Below are 22,240 nucleotides of genomic sequence, written 5' to 3'. Positions count from 1 at the left end.
TTGCTCTGGGACAGTGGAGCCTAGCTCCCTCTGCCCCTCCCAGGTAACCCTGCCTTCAAGTTGCTGCACCCAATGTGCTAACCCAGAGTGAAGGACTATGTGTAAAGCCACTTTAGTCCTCCTGGCTTCAGCTCCTATTAACAAGGTTGTATGTTTTAAAATTCCACAAGATCTGTTTACTATGGAATTGCATCCAGCAAAATTCCTCCTTGAGGGAAAGGATTTCAAAATCTTGCCAAAAGGGCCTGCAGTGCAAATAGAATGTACTTCAAATAAATGCAACAAAGAAAACCAGTCTACTGAAGCAGAATCTGGCCAAGTAGGATATTTTTTGACCTGGCCTCTCCTGATAATTCTGTGTGTGTCTTGCTCTCTGGTCATCTCCCACGCTCTTTCTTTTCCTCCCCATTTTACTGTTTGTTCTTTACTTCCGTTTCCTCTATACAACACTCTTCCCAGACAAGTGTTGATGCCAGCATTTCCTTACTCCTATTTAGGATGTGCCTGGTGGATGCTTTCATCCCCTCCTCTCTTGCTGCTTGCAGCTGCTGAGCTCTGATCTCAGATGAGAGCTATACTCTCTTCTTTCTTGGAACACATATCTTTATCCTTATTCCCAGATATTTGCCTGACTACCCATCCTCTCTTAAAACTACCCACATACAGTCCTTTACACAACTCTCCTTTGAGAGGGGACTGAGTTTTAGTGTGGGTCCTGTGCGCTTTTAGGTGACAAAGGAGATGTAGTGACTGTGTTATTCTGACAGGGGACAAGTGGGCTCAGCACAACAAGTTTGCAGGGAGAGAGGGGACTATGCAAATTAGTGAAAGGATCCCTGAGGCTAGAACTCAGTTTCCTTGCCCAGTGGGTAAAAATCCAAGCTGAGGGAGGCTGGAGTGATGCTTTCCTCTCTCTTTTTCTTCCCTTCTTCTTGCCTTCCTCCCTTCCTTCCCTGCACTGAGAAAGAACAAGATACATCCTGAATAGTGTCACCGTTTGAACTCAGGAGCAGAAATGCCTAGAAGCTATCAGGCCCCCAGACCTATGAACTCCCTGGCATCTACTTCCATCTTCCCCCACTTCCATCTCATTAAGAAGGAGGGGATATCCCTTCCCTTTGCTCTGGCCCCATTCCTTCCTTCTAGTCAGGACCCCAGCTGGATTGACTGCCCCCTCCTCTAGGTCTGCAGCCCCACCCTCTCTAAGCTCATTCAAGTGTCAGCCTTTAGCACATAAACACACCCCTACATACAGTCTCTACACACATATACCACACATACACACCCTACACACACACACCTACACACCCCTACACACACACTGTGCACACACACCCCCATGCACACACCCATTACACACACACACACCTTATACACATGCCCCTCTCAAGACTCCCCATCCCCATCTAGCTACTGTCTTCTCTCTGACACTGCCAGAGTCTTGAAAGCCATCCGCACTCTCTTTCCACCCACTCTGCTGCACTGTCCTCCCCTCCCTAGAGCTCTTCTCAGGGGCACTTGCAACTTCCCTGTTGCCGGACACAGGGGATACTGCAGGGTCCTCATTTTTCTTAGTTTCTTGGGAGTGTTGGCACCCATGGCCACTTGCTGCATGCTGAAATGCTGCCTTCCCGTGGCCCTGTGAGCCATGCAGGCCTCTCTGGCTGCATCTCCGTGGCCTCCTTTTAAAGGTTTTTCCTTTTCTTGTCCTGGCCCCTTGAATACTGGTTCTCTCCAGCCCTGCTTTTTTTCTCTTGACGGCACCTCTCCTAATCTCACTGACACCTGCACCTTCAGTAACCTACCTGTTAAAACCAATGCCATGCTTTAGCTTCCAAACGCATCTTCCTAGGGCTTCAGACCCATTTGTCCAACTGCCTAATAGAAATCATTACTTGGTTCCATGCAATCATTTTGAACATTAAACTCACCTTCTCCTCCCCATTCTGGCCCACCCTACCTCCAGCCTTCTCTTCCTGGGTTCCCTGTTACGTTATTGCCTAAGCCAGAAGCCCAGGTGTCATCTTTGACTCTTCCTCCCTCATATACTACAATCCATCAAGTCAGGACAATTCCATTCAAGTCTCATAAATAGCTCTATAATCTGTCCACTAGCTCCACCCTATCCAGGCCACTATCATCTCTCACCCAGATTACTTAGATTACTTACTGTACCACTATCTAATCATGACCCCCTCTCATTTTTAATCTCTTCTAATTCTTTTTCCATCCCTCAAGCACGGCGATTTTTTTAAAAAATGTAAACTCACTCTCCTACATGAGATTTTCAAGGTATGTCCCAGTGCCTTCAAAGTAAAGACAGAACTTCTTATAAGGCCTTGCTACTCCCTGCCCTTGCCTACCCTGCCCTCTCCCACTGACATTACCACTGCCCTTCTACCTGCATAAGTGCTGTGCTGCCCATTCCAGGCCCCGGCACACAGTATACACTCTGCCTGGAATGTATTCTAGCCTCACAGAACACTTGCCTGTAATTCCAATTCTCCCTCTCTGCTGATGACACCCAGACTAACTGACTTTTCTGAGGTCCCTCAGTTAAATCCAGCAAACATTTGAAAACCTACTAAATGGATCATCTAATTCCAGCATCAAATTCTGGGGAGAGCCTCAAAGTCAAGAAGGTCATGTTTAAAAAAAAAAAAAAAAACTAAGGGCATTTGATCTCCAAAACAGCATGAGTCCACAGGTCTTGCATACACATCCAAAACGTGTGTACCTTGAAAGGAAATAAGACACATACAGAAGCACTGTTTCAGTTTTAAATATTGTTACTATTTCTTCCACATCCCATGCTCATTTCTTCCTTCAAAATAAACTACGAAATTAAAAACATCAAATCCCACTGTGTTCCTCTCACCCAGCTCTACATGGGAGGGGAAAAAAAAAAGATTGAATTAGATAAACCAGAAAAATAAGAAAATGGAATAGAAACTACAAATGGAATTATTCATTCCAGCATGATGTAACAGAAAAAGGTGTAGAGCTGGGAGTCAAGAGACCTAGGTTCTATTTCTAATCACTACACAAACTTGCTTTGTAATCTTGGGTGAGTGGCTTACTCTCTCTGGACCTCAGTTGTGTCATCTTCTGATGAGAGCATTGACTCTCTGAGGTCCTTCTAGTGGTCTGTGAAAAAGAGGTTCCAGTAGAGAACTCCCACAATTCTGATTTGAGAGGCAGTAGAGAACAGAAAAGTGCCAGGGATGAATCTTATACCCATTTAACTACTTTCAAGTAAAAATGAAAAGATTTCATCATTTCTATTGTATCTTAACCTGTGAGCAGAGCTTATAAATTCAACAAGAGTTAACATTTTATCTTTGGACAAATTAACTGAAAGGGTGAAAAATTACTACATGGATTTAAGTGATAAACCCGGTTTTAATATTCATGTGTACTTTTCAGCTCTTGAAATTTGTTCCTGAAAAAAGTGACATTGACCTGTTGGAGGAACATAAACACGAACTGGATCGGATGGCCAAGGCTGATAGATTTCTTTTTGAGATGAGCCGGTGAGTTTGAAAATGCTTAGAATGTGAAGATGTCCCTTCCCTTTCTAACTTCATGAATTTTCAATTCATGTTGAATTGTTTGGGCTAATTAACCTGGCTTAACTTGAAAGCTTTTTCATTCTAAAAATCTTCTCAAGTCTGAGTGATGTGGAATTTCATTGTTCTGTTTATGTCAGTTCTTGCCTATGGGTGAGCCAGGGTGAGGGTTTTTTCACAATTATCTCTATTTCTGGGCCCCTTTGGCCTTATCAAATAATAACTTTTCTTGATTCCAGTCAGTATCATTCTCCTCACCAGTTTGATTTCTTGGGATATTGTCTCATACTTCCAAGTAGCTTAGGATGGCAAGGTGGTTGTAAAATAGAAAAAAAAATGAAAAAATATATATATATGGACAGATTCTGACAATGTCAGTCTGAAGCCCACGTAACTGAACAACCAGGGTCTAGATGTCAAATCATGACACATGCAGACATCACTAATCGATCATGGCACTCTTCCCACGGAGCCTTGGCAAGCTCTCTGAACCCTTCTCCAGAAAGCCCTGAGGCAGCCACAGCTTCATAATTAGGTTTGGCATATGAGCTAAGTCGATCTGCTATCTCAGGCCTAGAAAATTGATTCTGCATTAGAGAAGGACCAGTGGTCCTGAAACTCTCAGTGAACCTCAGGGCACAGCTTTCTCCTTTAGGGGAGCAGAGAGGGTCCTCACTGTGAAAACAGAGGGAGGTTTGCAGATGGGAGTGAGGAGAGGACAATGTGGGAAGAGGATACTGGAGACCAGTTTTTACTTTGGAAAGTAAAATGGAAAGTTAAGAAATTTGGAATTTCGGAGAAGTATAGGGAACTGTCCTTTATTTGCAGTAGGATGTTCTTTACGTTTTCATTCCCTTTTCTCTCTTCTATGCTCAAGAGAGTTCCTGGGACTCTGAGGGAGGAGAGAGGGGCTTTAGTCAACAGCAGCAGCAGCAGGCTCCCACTTTCTTTTAGCAGTTGCCGTGATTGGAGCTAAGGACTCTGCTGCAGTTGGCCAAATAGCCCCTGTAGGTCAGACCAAAATGGGCTCTCCAGGCAAAGCTGGCTTCATGTCCTGTGTTCCTGTCCATGAGAGCAACTAATGTATGCGTGTGGGTGGGTGTTGGGGGAGGTGCTTCTAGGTACCTCCACCTCTATATGTCACTAAGTGAACCTAGATATATTAAATGAATATCAATTAGTACATGTTTGCTCTTACAGAATTAATCACTATCAGCAAAGGTTGCAATCGCTGTACTTCAAAAAGAAGTTTGCAGAGCGTGTGGCAGAAGTGAAACCTAAAGTAGAAGGTAAAGTCAAGCTGCCTAGATTGGAAATTATGTTCGTCATTACAACTCATTTAAAAGTGCAATCCAAGTGCGTATAGTAAACAAGATGCCCTTGGTGATTTTTTATTTTTTATTTTTTGGCTCAAAATCTTTTAAAATTCTGAGGGATGATTACTTAAGGTCAATGCTTGATGCACTGCCCTAATCTCGGGAGCTCACAGCACGCCTCCTGGTCTCCTCTACAGGGTTGGGCTTTTGACTACAAGGATGTGAGGAATTAATCTCACTGCTATTGCATTAAACCTGTAATTAGCTTCCTTACAACAGAGCCTGAATAGATTTGTCAAAGGAAAGATTTGAGGATGTTGTGTGGTTTGATTTTTAAAATTTTTAAATGTTTGAAATGTGGGCAAGGCCACTGAAGAGCACAGCCACAGAATGCAGGCTGGAATCATGCATCAACCTAAGCTCTGATCCCTGTTATGACACCTGTAAGCTATAACATGTAACACATTTGACCAGTTTTCTGTCAGTGGAATTGATCAATACTCCTGTTAACCTGACTCACACCAGACAAGTGTTTGTGAAGAAATACTGGAGATGGGATTGCTATTCTAGATATTCCTCAGTGCTTATGACTGATGAGTCAGCCAAGAAAGGCCTGAGAAAGGATAGGATTTTGCAGCTGTCTATGGGTGTTGGTAACAACTTGAGTTGGCTATCCCTGTCCTTGTTGTTTGCTTCTGGTTTAAGCGTTTTGAAAGTGCTCTGAGTAACCCAACAACTCAGTCTTACATCTTCAATATCTGTTATTAGGTGTGTGAATTTAGAATGGGTATCACTGAAACGGCTTGATTTCAAACAACGAAACACTTGGTAATCGTTGTGTTTTTATGTGTTTTGTTTTGAAGCAATTCGTTCTGGCTCAGAAGAGGTGTTTAGGAGCAGTGCCCTCAAGCAGTTGCTGGAAGTGGTTTTGGCATTTGGAAATTATATGAATAAAGGTCAAAGAGGGAATGCATATGGTTTCAAGATATCTAGCCTAAACAAAATTGCTGACACAAAATCCAGCATTGACAAGTAAGTATGGGATCTTCCAACACTTGGGGGAGCCAGGTGTGTAGGTCCAGGCTCAGATCTGTGCCCCTCTGGTCCTCCTCAGCCTTCATGACATTGCAGTCTTCAGTTGGAACTTCTCTTTCTCACTGCTTTCTTCCCTTCTCTGACATTGACTCTTCTCTAACCTCTCTCATGACTGCAGGCATCTCCCATATTGCTGTTGGACCAATTATGCTTCATCCATTTTTGGTCCACAGGGACATCATCTGTTCTAAGTTTTGCTGTTGTTTTTGTTTTGTCCTCCCTTTTTTAAAAATCAGTTTTTTGTAAACTTTTTATTATAGTATAATATACTAAGAAGAGGTCAGTCATCACAAATGTTGGGCTTGATGATTTTTCACAAATTAAACACACCTGTGTAACCAGCGCCCAGCTCAAGGACAGAATGTTACCAGCACTCGACATCTCCCCAGTGACCCCTCTATAGAAAACTGTGTTCCACAGAAAAAAAAAAAACTGATAGTTGGTGCTAGAATATGAAGCTTTTGGGGTTTTTAGGTTATGTTTTTCCTTATACAGTGGAGCTGGCAACTATATTAAAAACATGTATAAATGCATTTTGGCTATTAATACTCAGTTGCTCATTGCAGGTCTCATTAAAATGCTTCCTAGAAAGTGTTCAATGCTGCATTTTAGGTGAACAGATTCTCATTAAAGATGTGAAAACGTTCTTGTGTCATTAACAGGGTAGGGTCATTAGGCATATTAACTCGAGTTTCCCTGAGAGCTTTGTTTCTCTGAGGTTCTCACTGACTTCAAAGGAACTTGCACAATTGTTTCTAAGGTAAGCTTCTCCATACCCAAATTCTTTTTAGAAATATGGGCTGTTCACCCTAATTATTTCTAACTAATAAGGGCTTTTACCCTATATTTTCTATAGGGTTCGTGAAGCATAGTACTCTGGCAACCCTAAATCCATCCTAGAAGAAATAAGCAATGTGTTAATTTGTTGGTTTTGCATCATGTAGAGATAGATTAATGAAGAGCAGCTGTTGTTACAGCCCTGCCACCTTATTTTTAATGTAAACACTTGATCCTTTTCAGAGCACTTTCACATTTTATTGTCCCACTAGCCTGTGAAGTACATAAGCCAAATACTGTTGTCACCTGTTGTCAGGTAAGAAACTGACTCAGGGTCAGGTGGCTCATTCAGCTTGCCTGTGGTTACAACAAGCAAGGTATTCGGCCTTACAGGTATTTGACACCTGTGTTGTTGGTCCATTCACAGCTCTATTAGCAACAGAAGGATCTTATCTGGAGGTTGTAGTAGGGAATAGCAGATCTTATTTGTGTCTAAAGAGCCAGCTACCTTTTTAAGGAAGGGCATTCTCTTCAACTGTACCCACACAAAAGCAATCACCCACCCTCAGTACTTACCAATAACCTGGCACTTACATGATTATCTGCTTATTTACTGAGGTTACTACAGAATTTATATAATGTACAAGCCTTTTCAAAAGAACAATCTACAACTATTTCTGATCTTTCCTTTTCCTCTTTTTGTCTGCCTTTAGTATTTGGTCCCCAAATGCAGCGCCCATGCCTTATATACCTGCATGCCTAGCAAAGTGCTTTGCCTGTAAGCAGTCACCCATGAACGTTGTTCCATTGAATCTAATCAGATAGTGTAGGTGGTGGGACAGTCAGCAGGAAGGGTGCATTCACTCAGCATTGAATGCTCAGTTACTGGTAATGACCAGGGAAGAATCAAATGTGTGGCTGTTGTTGTTCCTTCCTTAAGAATTTGCATTTAGTCAAAGAGGTGTTATTTGGATCGCAAACAAATATGGAAGATCGGACGTCGTTTTAAACCTTTCTATAGCAAGAAATGTGTGTATGGTTAAGGAAATTAATTGAAATGTCTCTCAATAGCAAAGCATTTCTTTTAAAAAATGAAAAAAATAGCCTCACTCTTTCTTGTGATGGTGGCTGGCATTTTGCTCGCTCCATGTGCCCCTTAGGTAAGAATCACATGGGCAGACAGGTAGGTTCCGTGAAGAGCAAAATTGGAATGAAGGCTGGGTGCACTGGCTCACACCTGTAATCCCGGAACTTTGGGAGGCCAAGCCGGAGGATCATGAGGTCAGGAGATGGAGACCCTCCTGGCTAACACGGTGAAACCCTCGTCTCTACTAAAAATACAAAAAGTTATCCGGGCGTTGTGGCACGCGCTTGTAGTCCCAGCTACTCAGGAGGCTGAAGCAGGAGAATCGCTTGAACCCAGAAGGCTGAGGTTGCAGTGAGCCAAGATCGCCACCACTGCACTCCAGCCTTGGCAACAAAGCGAGACTCCATCTCAGAAAAAAAAAAAAAAAAAAAAAAAATGAAATGGAAGGATGCACATGAACATATGAAAATAAGTGGCCAAAATCGTTGGCCACTGTTTTGCTTTGGTAGGCAATTGTTTTCTAATTATTGAGAGACTGAGAGTGAGAAAAATGAGGATTTATAAGATTGCATTGTCTCTATGAAAGGCAAGGGTAACCAGAAATGGTTTTCATTGTTATAGAAAAGAAAATTGTTTGAAAACTCTGATTCCTTTGGTTAAAGGTGAGTGGGAGTACTGGGGTTTAGCACTGTGAATTAGCAAACTGCCTAAATTATGGAAATGTTTTTTAAAGGAATGTATTTTTACCCTCCTAATTCTAACCTCAACAGACAAGTAGTTCTTGATCCTGGCTGCTTGATAAAATCAACAGGGAGTTTTAAAGAATGCCCATGCCTGCCTCCACCTCATTCCAATTAAATGAATCTCTGGGGTTAGCCCAGGCATCTGGAGTCCAGGTGATAGGAATGTGTAGCAGTCAGTGACAATGCGATCAGAGGAACACAGTGTTGCCTAATAGATACTGTTTCCTACGTGCTTGTCTTTTCAATCCAGGTCAATCAGAGTTCAGCCCTGTCACCACCAGAGAGGGAGCTGGCACAACCAACTGTTTTAACTACTAAGAGTGATGCAGTTAGGAGTTGAAGTGTTGCTAAATTAGGAAGTGGATTCAGGGCTGTGAGGATATCACATGGTGACAGTTATGGCCCACTTCCAGGTTCAGCCCCGAGAAAGGGGGCTTTCTAACTTTCTGACCACCCTTTGGGTGAAACCTTATTAAAAAGTATCAATAGGTCAGACACGGTGGCTCACACCTGTAATCCCAGCACTTTGGGAGGCAGAGGCGGGTGTATCACCTGAGGTCAGGAGTTGGAGACCAGCCTGACCAACATGGTGAAACCCTGTCTCTACTGAAAATAATGAAAATTAGCCAGATGTGGTGGCTGGCACCTGTAATCCCAGCTACTCGGGAGGCTGAGGCAGGAGAATCACTTGAACCCAGGAGGCGGAGGTTGCAGTGAGCCCAGATTGCACCACTGCACTCCAGCCTGGGCAACAGAGACTCCGTCTCAAAAAATATATATATATATATCAATAATTGTCAGCAGTGAGTTGCTGCTCTGTAGTTTAGACTCAAGAATAGCTGCCCTTTTCAGTGGAATAAACATCCCTCACTCTCCACCCCATCCCACTCCACTCCACCGCCTACTAGTTATAAACCTGCAGGGCACACCCCATTTTAGGGTGAATCCAGTGGGAAGGTAAACTTGAGCTTATCTCCACTGGCAGTGGTTCAGATTCACTTAGATCACCCATCCCATTACCCAGATTTTGAAAGATGCTCATTATGGGCCCAAAATGTAATTCTTATCCTCTTTTTAGAAACTGTATGCTTCTTTTTGACATCTATCTATGTAATCCCCATGGAGGCTCTCCCATTATTCCCATCTCTTGAGAATCCCTGCCTTACATGAACCTCCAAATTTTAACATTAATGCAGGTAATATAGCATTATTGTGGGTTCTACCATTTGAGCATATAAATCATATGTAGATATTAACTCTTCATATATTTATGTACTTTAAATGAAAATAATTTAAATGTTTAATACTCTTCTTCAATTGTAGAAACATTACCCTTTTGCACTATCTCATCACTATTGTGGAAAATAAGTACCCCAGTGTTCTCAATCTAAATGAAGAATTGCAGGATATTCCTCAAGCTGCGAAAGTAAAGTAAGTACTTACAGTGAATATTAGTTTCTTAAATCACTTGGACTGTGTGTTAGCCATTGAGGTAGTTAGCACTGCATGAAGTCAGTCTTTCTATTTGTTTTCCCCTGAACATTGTATGAAATAAAGTTTGAATCTCATCCAAATCACTCAAATGTGTTACAAAGTTTTGAATACATGTTTGTTCTAGCATCTTTGGAATACTGCATGAAATTTTTAACTTTCATACTTTTAAAGGGCAGGTGTTTTAAACACAGGTAAGAGCACCCTTAGTTAAATAAAGATGCATGACTAAGCAAATAGAAGACCTAAGTGTCAGGGCGTTGCTAATAATTTTCACATGTGCACACATACTCCCAGAAACCAAGGCGGCTCTTTAATGGGAAGCAGTCTTTATGCAAATGAAGCTAAAAATAAAATGGAAAGTTGCCAAATTTTTACCACAAACTTCACACCACGTTTCAGAGACTGAGAAGCAGGCAATTTTCCTTGCTGTTTTTCCCTCCCTCTTTTGGCTCTTTTTTTAAAACATAAACTGCATCTTTTTGCAGTGAATTTGAAAAGTATAATGAGCAGGCTCATTTTTTCCCTCTGTTCATGGAATCTGGTGGAAATATACTATATAAGGCATGAAATTAACTGAAGTACTGGTGAGTTTCTTTATATGTTGTAAATTATCTGGGAGAATTCAGTTTCAAGCTCTGATGTTTAAAAGCCATGAAATACAAAGTGTTATGTATGGGAGAAGCCCAAGAACCTTTCTCTATTAAAATAAAAAATTAAAAAAAAAGATGAAAATAAAAACTAGTTAATACAACTTTAAGAAAAATCATTGTTGATTACAACTTAAGCCATTACCTTGTAATATTTATATTATTGGGGCCTTAGTGAAAAGCAGAACACTGATTATACAGACTACAATGTGAACATGATTGCAGATGAACTTATTTTTGTTTTATTTTCAAAGGGAGCCAAGTATGGCAAGGGATTTATTTCTACATGGAGTAATTTGCTGAAGTGAGATTTTTTTGAGTTTGAAACATAAAATATTCTCGTACAGATGGAAGATATTTCTATTCTGCTATTTTTGACCTATAAAATATACCTGCTGGCTACAGAAAACAAGAAACATAATTTTATACCTACATTTCATGAGTTTAAAATACTGTTGTCTTTCTTTGAGATCTGAGCATGGAAGGGAATTTTAAACATTTAAATTAAACTAGTATGGACTTCCAAGCGTGAAATATTTAAACCCATCTTATATTTAATATGTGTAAGTCACATGTTGATTGCTAAAACATTGCTATTTACAACAGCATGACTGAGCTGGACAAAGAAATAAGTACCTTGAGAAGTGGCTTGAAAGCAGTAGAGACAGTGAGTATTTGTTTTTTGTTCTAATTCCCAGTTTCTTCACTATCTCTAGTGCTGGTGGTTTCCAGCAGATGAGTTGCTGGTTGTCTTGGCATGTGGTATACCTGGAATAAACATTTATTGATTAAAAAATAAGAACCACCACCACAAGAAGCAAAGGCAGGTTACGTTCAGCGTGGCAACTTGATTGCAGGCAGCAGGGGTCGTGGGTGAGTCACTGCAGGAGGAACTGAAAAGTGGACCTAGCGTGCCACCAATTTATCGGTGAGGCAGGATTCATCAGGATGAGTGGGTTGGGCTAGATGATCTTCAGGGACCCTCTCAGTTTCCAAGTGCTGCTAATATATGGTGTTCACTTTTGGTAGAGCAATAGAACTTCTCTGTTGTTTTTGTCTTGGTCCTTTGGGGAGTATTTACTAAGCAGACACTGTAGTACATGCTCTAGCCGAGGGTCACGATGACTCAGAATCCTTGTCCTCCAGGTGTTGCAATAATCTGAGCAGCCACTTCCCTCAGCCTGGCCGTGTCCAGATAGCAGAGTGATTACAGAGGTGCCTTAAGGAAGGCAGCGGGTTGAGGGTACTTTGGAGACATGTGGAACAATTGGCCCCTATTAGAGGAAACTTCTCTTTTGGAAAAGAAGTTGAGCTGTGGCTTCGGAGGGTAGGGTAAACTTAGGTGCATAGAGGGAGGTTATCCCAGGCATACAAGACAACCTGGGCCCAGGCCTTTGAGGAAGGAAAACCGGTCAGGCTGGCAGACTGGAGCTGGTAGGATGAAATGTGCCTTTTGGCACAGTGCCCTGTGGGTACTGTGCAGATGTAGCTGCCAGCGAGAGAGGGGGCAAGGATGAGAACAGGCTGGCAGAGCAGCGTCCCTGTGACCGTGCTTGGAGCAGACATAGCTCGGGCCTGCTCTGGGTGAAGGAGATGGACATGCAGGCAGCTTGGACAGGTGCCTCTCATAAGTATCTCAGATCATTTATCGGTAATGCTGTGAGAACTCTCCCTTCTTTTCTTTTTTTAATCATAAAACTGCCATAGAAAGTAGTTGAACTAATTAAAGACATATCTCTAATAAAAATTAAAGTCACAATGTCTAATTTTTTGTTTTCAATAAATTAAGGAACATGTGAGGTTTTTTTTCCTTTTTTTTTTTTTTTAATGTAGGGAGTGGGGGGCAGTATTAAAAAAAAATAAACTGATTGAACTTTTTCTCCCAGCCCCAGAGGGTCCATGGTCATTATGACGACCCTGAAGCCTGGCTCTGACCCCTGCTTCTGAGCCAGGTCAGAGCAAGGCCTGGGGTGGGGGCTTCTGGGGAAATTTTGTGTTGCTGCTTTATTAAAGGATAGTTTTGCTGAAATCACTCTACCCCTTGGGTCATATACACTGTATCACACTTTTTATAGGAAAGGGGATATAGAAGCCTCCCCTACCCCTGGAGGTGGGTGTGGTATTGTAAGAAAATAGCAGGGGGCAGAGCTTGGCCTGGCCAAATAGATATGTCTTCTAATTGTGCTTTACACAAATTAATTATATTGTTTGAAGGTATCAGAGATGAATATTTATGAAATTATACATTAATGAAACACTTTCAAATGCCTTTCCTGTCCCCACACTGAACACAGATACACTTACTTTCCAGGCTAAAGTGCTAGAATTATGGCAATTTCTTCCAATCAGCGCCAGCTCCCTAATTGATGAGTTTTCACTTCTGTTATTTCATTTGAGTCTAGTGATGATGTGGATATTGCCCCCTTAAAAAAAAAAAAATCAATAAACTGCGGCCCAGAGCAACATGCCATGGTTAAGAACCAAATCAGTGGTAGAGCTAAGTCAGAACCCATAAACTGTGACGACTACACTCCTGCTTGTGAAGATCTCTGCCAATGCAAGAAAATAAGGGAGCATCCAGTTTAAGTCAATTGGTATACAACATAGTTATTACCAAGACTCTGGAGTCAGGCAGGCCTGAGTTCAAATTGGCTCTGTCACTGGTCAGCACTACTTCAGGGCAAGTAATATATCCCTTCAAACCTTAATGTATGTGTCTGTATAATGGGACTAGTGATCCCTCACTTATAGGGATGTTGTGAACTTTAAATAAGAATGTGCATCTGGCAATTAACTTAACTAATAACATTAGATTTGGATCATCTGTGTTCATTGCTGTGGTAATGGGGAATATGGATAATTAACAAGAGACTAATTCCCCTACAAGCCTGTTCACAAAAACCAATATGGTATGAACAAGAGAAAAATGGTAGAAGATTATGGTGCCAAATGCTAAAGCCAAAATTCTACTGACCTATATCCCACAGTTTAAGAAGTAAATAGACTTGGCTGAGAGGGAAAGAAGAAAAAAATCAAGACACCAGAATTCTAAGCATGGAATATTGACAAGCAGAGTCTCTTGTTTTCACTCACAAGCCCTTAGAGTTCAGTTTGCCCCCACTATTTGTTTAACTTCTATTAATTTTATCCAACTGCAAATCTGCTTGCTTTCTAAAGTCTGAAAGAGTAATAGATCAAGTACTTAGATTGTTGGTAAATTGCTATTTGCAAATATGCGTGTGCACATGGGCATGGCTCTGGCATGGTGGGAGGAAGGGCAGGGGCACTAGAGTATAACAAAAAGTTTTAGAACAAGTTTTGATGTGTTTGCCATTCTCATTTATTAAATTTAAGGCATGTGAAATATGAGACAAGGTGTGTCTCATGTCTGTATTTGAAGCCTGCATTGACATTATTCATTTCCTGTGTTTAAGGAGCTGGAATATCAGAAGTCTCAGCCCCCACAGCCTGGAGATAAGTTTGTGTCTGTTGTCAGCCAGTTCATCACAGTAGCCAGCTTCAGCTTCTCTGATGTTGAAGATCTTCTAGCAGAAGCTAAAGACCTGGTAAGTTTCCCCCTTGTGCACTGGCTGTTGTTTGAGTGGACTGGGCTTCATTGTGATACTTTCAGTTATTATTCTGTACGGGAAATAGCAGGAGTGAGATCCAAACTTCATGGTGCAGGAAATAAAGTAGTAGATAATTACTTTCCAGATTCCATTGTTTTGTATGACATAGGCGTGTTTTCATTTCCAAGACTGTGATTAATCTGAACACACCGTTTTTGTCTGACTGGCCTATGTTGCAAGACCTTGAAGGCTTTGAATGGTATGAGACCAGCAAATACTTTGACAGTTTTCTCTTGGTTGAAATTGGCTTGAAGTACTTATCTCTGGGAGCCAGAAAAGAGTAGATGATGAAAACCAGGGGTAGAATCAAATGTGCAATTCGATGTTACTAAAGCCATGTGCCTAATTATGTAATATGCTCATCTGAGATACAGCCTTGGAGGACAGGATGCTACCTGTATAAATCTCCAGCAGAACTTGCTAAAAGAGATACATTTTAATTCACAGTCTCATTGCAAGAGTTATTTTTTTTTTTTAGTAAGACATTTATTTTTATGATTTCTGCTATTTCACTTTTTGTGTTCCCTTAGAAGAGAAATTTTTGTTGGTTGATAACCACGACCTTTAGCTCCTCAGCTTCACCTCACTCCTCTCTATCTCAGGTTGTTTCCTCTTCCAAAATGCATTCACATTCATATACAAGATATGCACAGAGTCTCTCATTTTCTCTCCTCTTCTCATTCTTTATAAAGTATATTAACACCCTTCCCGCCCTCCCGCACAATTGGTTCTTTTACTCTACCCATCTCTCAGTTGCCACAACACTCTTGCTTTTACTTGAGTCTTGTGTTTCAAAACTTCGGTAAATGGATGTTATTTTTCTCTGGTCACCTGTTTGGTTGTAGATATGGATGATTGTTTATGTAAATGTACACACATACCAATTAAAGTACAGAAGTAGGCTGTTCACCTGCGTTAGCTAATCTCAACATTAAACCTCCGCTCTAACCTTATTAAATAAATGACAATATATGTTCAAATGGCTGCTGTCAGAGGTCCAACCTCTGATATCTCACAGTGGAAATCAGTCAACTGATGTCAGCAACCACCATTCAGACCTCCACTGTGAAAGCCCCCATCCATGTTTTATGTATGCCTCACCACTTTAGAGTTTGTGCTTCATAAAGGAAGAGATTCCCCCTGTCCTGATATCCCACCTGAGCAATACAGCACCTACTTCATCAAGGGGCTCAAACATTTTTGTGTGTGAACTGGCTGTTGTCAGCTTCTTCATCACAGTAGCCAGCGTCAAGCTTCTCTGATGTTGAAGATCGTCTAGCAGAACATAAAGACCTGGTAAATTTCCCCCTCGCACACTGACTGGGGTGTGTGTGTGTGTATAGGGGGTGGAACTTTAATCTGGGCCTGGTTTTCTTTAGATTTCTAAGATTTCAATATACATGACATCATGATCACTAGAATTCCTTGATAAAAAGATCACTCGGGATGGCCTGAAGTACGTGAACTTGAATGTTTTAGAAATCCGGTTGTAGACTGTCTATTGCTATTTTGTTCATACCAGAACTTTTATAAATTAGCATATAAAACCATGGAGCAAGCTAGAGCACTATATATGGTGTCTGAAGAATATTATGTTTTTGCCCGAAGAACTCTTTTCTAATAGAGTATTTCCAAATAAGTAAAATATTGAAAACTCCTCAGTGAAGACAGAAATGGTAAAAAGGACACTTTTATTACAAATTTAAAGATATAGTAATTGTAAAATATATATAAATATAAGCCAAAACTTGTTTTATTTAAAAATAAATGTTGAAAATATTTTAGGTAGATAATATCACTGAAATATCAGAAGAACCTAACAATGTAACAAAGACAAAGCAATAAAAATAAAACCAATTATAAACTGTTTGGGGGCACTGCATAAACACAGCGTGGTCTAAATATGAAGAAAACTTAAAATCTGGAAAATGTTAAGTAGTTGATTGGGCATGGGGAAAAATGTATTTGACTTTGAAGCTAGGACCACTATCCTTAGTAGCTTAGGAGTAATAGCATTAGATCCTTACAGAAGGAAGTATAATTTTAACAAACAATTTGACATTGAATATTATTTGGGTAGTTGTAATGCTAAGACTATTGAAAACATACTGTCTTGAGTTATGAAGATAACCTCTGGAAGAACTAAAACGAGACTGGATATACTATTGTTACTGTATACATATATTTTTATCTAACTTCGTAAATTTCTTCCTTGGTATGTTGCATTTTGGCCATTTAAAAAGATTGACACTGGGGCATGTTGCATGTACCCATAGTCCCAGCTACTCAGGAGGCTGTGGCAGGAGGATCACTTGTGCCTAGGAGTTTGAGTCCAGCCTGGGCAATGTAACATTGCAATGCCCCATATCTTTTTTAAAAAAACTTTTTTAAAGAAGATTGGCATTGAAAGGGGTTTAAAACAAAGAATTTGGAATAAAATTGTATTCTCAGTCATACACTGGGTTGCATTAAAGATTCCATACTCAGTTACTGTTTTCTCATTGAGACCCTGAAAATATCCCAACAATAGCAGCATTATTTATGATTGGGAAAAGCAGCTAAGAGGCACTGGCTCCCATTTGCTTTCTATGTTGACCATATGGCACTAGTAAATGATTTTAAACTACTTCAAAGAAAAGTTAAAAGTACAAGTTTCCCTCCCCCTGCCGAGTTTGCTGTTAGTTTTATGTCTGGGGTGCTGTGCTCTACAATATTTTGTTTTTACTACTGTTTAGTTAATAAAAAGTCATAGGAGGTCATCACACATGTTAAGCTCAAATGAGGTAGACAGGAATAAATGGTTTCAAAAGCTAAGGAGTATAAAAATTTTTACTTTAGAAATGATTAATAGACATGTTCAGCAGCTGAAGATAAATATAGGCTCGCTAGAATCCATCATTATGTTTGACTTAGCCGGGTGCAGTGGCACATGCCTATAGTCCCAGCTACTTGTGAGGCTTAAGGGGAAAGATTGCCCAGGAGTTTGAGGCTGTAGTTTGCTGTGATCATACCTTTGAATAGCCACTAAACTCCAGCCTGGGTAACATGTAAGACTCCATAAATTTGGGGAAAAAAAAAAAAAACCAATAACATATGCATTCCAGCCTGGGCAACAGGTAAGACCCCATCTCTTAAAAACAAAAACAAAACAAAACAAGAAAAACTGCCGGGTATGGTGGCTCACGCCTGTAATCCCAGCACTTTGGGAGGCCAAGGTGGGTGGATCACCTGAGGTTAGGAGTTTGAGACCAGCCTGGCCAACATGGTAAAACCCCTACTCTACTAAAACTACAAAAATTAGCCAAGCGTGGTGGTATGTGCCTGTAATCCCAGCTACTTGGGAGGTTGAGGCTGGAGAATCACTTGAACCCGAGAGGCAGAGGTTGCAGTGAGCTGGGATCATGCCACTGCACTCCAGCCTGGGTGATGGCGAAACTCCATCTCCAAAAAAAATAAATAAATAAAAATAAATGAGCAAACAAAACTTATGCTTGACTCAATCTGGGCTTTAGTCTTTCTAAAGTTATTTATATTTGATTATGGAATTCTCATGAAACATTGACTTCTTAAAACCGTCTTTTTTCTAGTTCACTAAAGCAGTGAAGCACTTTGGGGAAGAGGCTGGCAAAATACAACCAGATGAGTTCTTTGGCATTTTTGACCAGTTTCTTCAAGCTGTTTCAGAAGCCAAACAAGAAAATGAAAATATGAGAAAGAAAAAGGAGGAAGAAGAACGTCGAGCTCGCATGGAAGCTCAGGTGAGAGGATGATTAATTGACCAATTCCACCTCCTAGAAGCCCTATGGCTGCAGCCCAGTCAGAAGTATTTAGAGAGCACTCTGACCTGCTGGCAGGAAGGAAGGCTTCAGTGTACTCTCTAGAATGCTGTGGGATTTTAAATTGGTGTTGTTTCTCTTGGGCTATTTAACAGTGTATTTCAAAGCCTTAAAAAAATATATCTATCCACATCCTTTGCTCTGGAATTCCATTTTTTAGCATTTATTTTAAAGAAATAATCATAAATTTACACAAAAAAGGGCAGCATTCTTTATAATAGCCCCAAGCTAAAGACAACCTAAATGTTTACCAATAGGGCTTGAGTTCTAAATGATACAACGGCTATATAATGGTATATTTACGCAGTCCTTAAAAGACATGTATTTAAAGAGTAATGATACAGAAAAGTTTACAAAGTGATTTCTACATGAAATCTTTTTCTGTTTTGTTTCTTAAGATGTGTTAATATATATAGAAAATAATAGTGGTGAGATAAACCTCTAAAAAGTTCACAGTAGTAGAATTAAAGATGCTTCCCCCACCGTCCTTTTATCTGAATTATCCAAATTGTCTACAATGTGCATGTATTAGTTGGCTTTTAATAACAGTAACTGTTGTGTATCAGGTTTCAGGCTTCCACAGTAGATGCAAGCTAAGCCTTTGATATAAGGAAAATTTGGGGTCTATGTAATAGTGATACCTTTTTTTTTTTTTTCGTTAGCAAAAACACAAATTGCCTCAATTGCTCTTATTTTAACTAGAATATCATGCAGTTTACCTAGAATCTAGGTGGTGAGGGTCTAACCACAAGACAGTGGTTATTTTTTGTTGTTGTCCATTGCTTCCACAATGGAGACTCCATGTTCCAATTACCCTTTCTTGTGATATCCAAAGGGGTTATAGGATGAGCACAGCTTGGTGTCTGGAGCATTACCATATTTCACAGAATTCATCTCTACTGAAAACAAAATGCAACATTTTGACATGTTTCTAAGAGGTTATTTCTTTCTATTTGCAGCTCAAAGAACAACGTGAAAGGGAACGTAAAATGAGAAAAGCTAAAGAGAATAGTGAAGAAAGCGGAGAGTTTGATGACCTTGTTTCAGCTTTACGCTCAGGAGAAGTGTTTGACAAAGACCTTTCTAAATTGAAACGGAATCGCAAACGCATTACCAACCAGATGACTGACAGCAGCAGAGAGAGACCAATCACAAAACTTAATTTCTAATCTTCCATGAATACTTTAATTTAGAAAGCTCATTAGCGGCCCTCTAAAGTGACTAGAACGTTTCATTACACTGCCTTGCAATCCAAACAGTGGCAATTTTTTCCTTCATCTGAGTGAATGTGTGAATGTGTGTGTATGTAAATGTATGTGTGTATATATTAAAAAATGTATATAGATGTCTGAGTGTTGTCTGGAGACCCCTACGTATGGTTAAAAAGATTTATGTTAATGTATGTGCTCCGAAACCCTTCGTGTATGCATTCACCTTGAGTGTGGCTCATTTTCTTTCCCCGAACGCCATGACTGTTCAGAAGCACAATACTATCTCCTGAAAGAGATGACAGAGACATTCCCTAGATTCAAAGACAAAACAGGAGAAAAACAAAAAAAACAAAAAAACCTTGCAAAATATTGTATTGTTTCCAAGCTTGATATCCTTTGAAATTATTTTCATTGATGGAACTGGAGTTGGAAAAATACAGATTTAAAATGGTTTTCGATAGCTGACATTGTGATGTAGATGCATCAGTGATAGGACCAGCTTCGGATTTCTGACATTGGTGTGAGGATACAGTCTGTAAATGTTTGTTGAGAACATCTTGCACACAATTTGAATTATGTAGAATGTCAGTCAGAATTTTTTGTATATTTAAAAGTTGGACATCAATTTTTTCCCCTAATTTCATCAAGTTATCTCTGCCAAGTGCTCTTGATAATTTCTTCAGATTTTTGGAAAAAACACTATCTAAATGCAATCCAAGCTTTTTTTAAAGAACAACATTGCCAGAGTATGCTTGTTCTAACACTATAGATATATAAACCTTAAAAATAAAATATCTCACCCAAGACTTAAAGGAAGAATTCTCTGAAGGGATAAAGATTACTAAAAAAAAAAAAAAAAAATTTAATGGGGTGCCTTTTTGTTAGTTTCTATCTTCTGTTTTGTAGGACAAGCTGCATTTTCTGTAAATATAGGTCTGGACTAAAGGACACATAAAGAATGCACAAAATGTCAACATCAGCAGAGATGCCCAGATCTATTTATCTCTAAGTATATTTGAAGTGATTGCTGTTTATATGTTGTCATTTTAAAATTGTGTGTCAGTAAAGCTACCTGTAAAATTTCAGTCCAAAAAAATAAAGCTCTCAGGGAGACATGAATAAAAACAATGAACATTAGAAAATAAAATATAGATGCTTACCATTAACCTACCAACTCTTAATATCCTTAAATTATGTGACATATAAAGAGGACTGTTACTTTTTTTTTTTTTTTTTTTTTGCTTTGCTTTATTTATTTGTAGTCGGGGATGAGGGCTAACGTTTTCTCTTTTCTTTCTATTGATCCTGTTGTGGTTGAGTTTCCTGTGGAGAGAGTAGTTTGTCCTGTTGCACTAGAACATTATTTACTCACTAAATTGAGTTTTTCATCAATTAACAAATATTTATTAAGTTCCTACTATGTACCAGGCATAGTAAGGATACAATGGTAAGCAAGACAGAGTCCCTGCCCCCAAAGGCTTAAATTCTAATGGGGATATTAAGGGATGAATAGAATACCAATGTGTGCACTGTACAGGAATCATACTATTTAAAAATAATTTGTATAAACTGTAACACTTAGCACAGATGGCAAGGTATCTGCGCTATGTGAAAGCTGTGAAATAGTGCTCTAAGAGTTGTCAAGAGCTGTGGTTTTACATCTTTTCCTCATTGCAAATTTAGTGACTTTCTACACATCAAATGGAAATAAATGACTAGCAAATAACACAGTCATAAATACAGAGCAGAGGTTGCACTCCCCCAGTCCCGAGTTAACACAGGTCTGCAATAACACCGTGTTGAAGGTGCAGATAGAGACTTGACTCAGAAAGGCTTGGAGATGAAGATTGGAATATAACGATGGTTTTGTCTGTTCCTTAACTAAAGTGCCTCTATGTATATTCTTTTCTATTTGTAGCAGGAGAAATTTGGTCTGGCTCAATTTTGGAACTGTATTTTGAAAGTGGCTTTGTCTTACAGTTTAAGGAATAGACAGGTGGAGGGAAAGTCACATAAAGGAGCAAGTTTGTGTAGCATGTCCCTCTTGCCCCTTTTAATCATCCTCCTTTGATATGGCCATCCTGGTGGGCCTCCTTTGCCATTTCCATTTTTGGTTTCTTTCCCCAAAAACTGTGTGCAGGTAATTCCATGTGCCATTGTTGAAAAGAAAAACAAACAAAAAAAAAACTACTTTCTACTTTTTAGATTGGTGCTGGTGTAAGTAGCCACTTTTCTCTCTTGGGTGTGTATTTTGAACTTTTTTTGTTTGTTTTTTTAAATTAATGCCAAAAAGAAAATGCATAATTTGTGAACTTAATTATATGTCTTGTATCTTATTAGCTTAGTAGTTGGAACCACTTAGTCTTTAGGTGCAAGACTGTCGTTAGATAGTACTGAGAAAAAAATGTATGTGTTATGAGACTGTACATTTTTTTTAAAATAGCAATATGCAATAAAGAGATGAATTCATTGGGTGTACATATGTCTTTCTATGAATTATTAAAACAGCGTCATCAAACTTCTTCGCAGTTTCCACCACTGAATTTCAATTTTGCAAACTGTTCACTGAATCAAATATATACGTGTTTTTAAACTTGTACTTACTGGACCTAGAAGAATATAGTTTTCTATTATGGCAGCATTCAGTATGTTCAGGTTATCATATGCCACCTCTTTCTACACTTGGTTTATGTATGAGTTACACAAGTTCTTGTTATAACTCATGTATGGTAGAGCTACTGGTGAAATTACTCAACTGGAGTAGAGAAAATCTCTGGTCTCTAGAATCAAAAGCTTTTCTGTTTTGAGACATTTTTTTCTTATTAAAAATTAATTT

At 39.6% G+C, this 22,240-nt stretch overlaps 1 protein-coding gene across 3 annotated transcripts in view; it reads left to right on the top strand.

Moving 5' to 3' along the window:
* The window catches only part of DAAM1 (dishevelled associated activator of morphogenesis 1), a 180,839-nt gene extending 158,957 nt beyond the window's left edge, over positions 1-21,882 (top strand). For all 3 annotated transcript variants that reach the window (XM_003901874.3, XM_003901875.3, XM_009211623.3), the window contains 8 exons: positions 3,427-3,533; positions 4,770-4,858; positions 5,749-5,917; positions 9,911-10,018; positions 11,335-11,395; positions 14,163-14,294; positions 17,945-18,115; positions 19,153-21,882. In XM_003901874.3, the coding sequence (XP_003901923.1) occupies positions 3,427-3,533; positions 4,770-4,858; positions 5,749-5,917; positions 9,911-10,018; positions 11,335-11,395; positions 14,163-14,294; positions 17,945-18,115; positions 19,153-19,362 (1,047 nt within the window). In that variant the 3' untranslated portion in view covers positions 19,363-21,882. The remainder of the gene's footprint in view (positions 1-3,426; positions 3,534-4,769; positions 4,859-5,748; positions 5,918-9,910; positions 10,019-11,334; positions 11,396-14,162; positions 14,295-17,944; positions 18,116-19,152) is intronic.
* Positions 21,883-22,240: the final 358 nt, after the last annotated feature.

The sequence above is a fragment of the Papio anubis genome, chromosome 7 (assembly GCF_008728515.1).
Source record: "Papio anubis isolate 15944 chromosome 7, Panubis1.0, whole genome shotgun sequence".
NCBI lineage: Eukaryota > Metazoa > Chordata > Mammalia > Primates > Cercopithecidae > Papio > Papio anubis.
The sequence above is the reverse complement of the archived record's forward strand: the minus strand, read 5'-3'. Positions and strand labels throughout refer to the sequence as shown.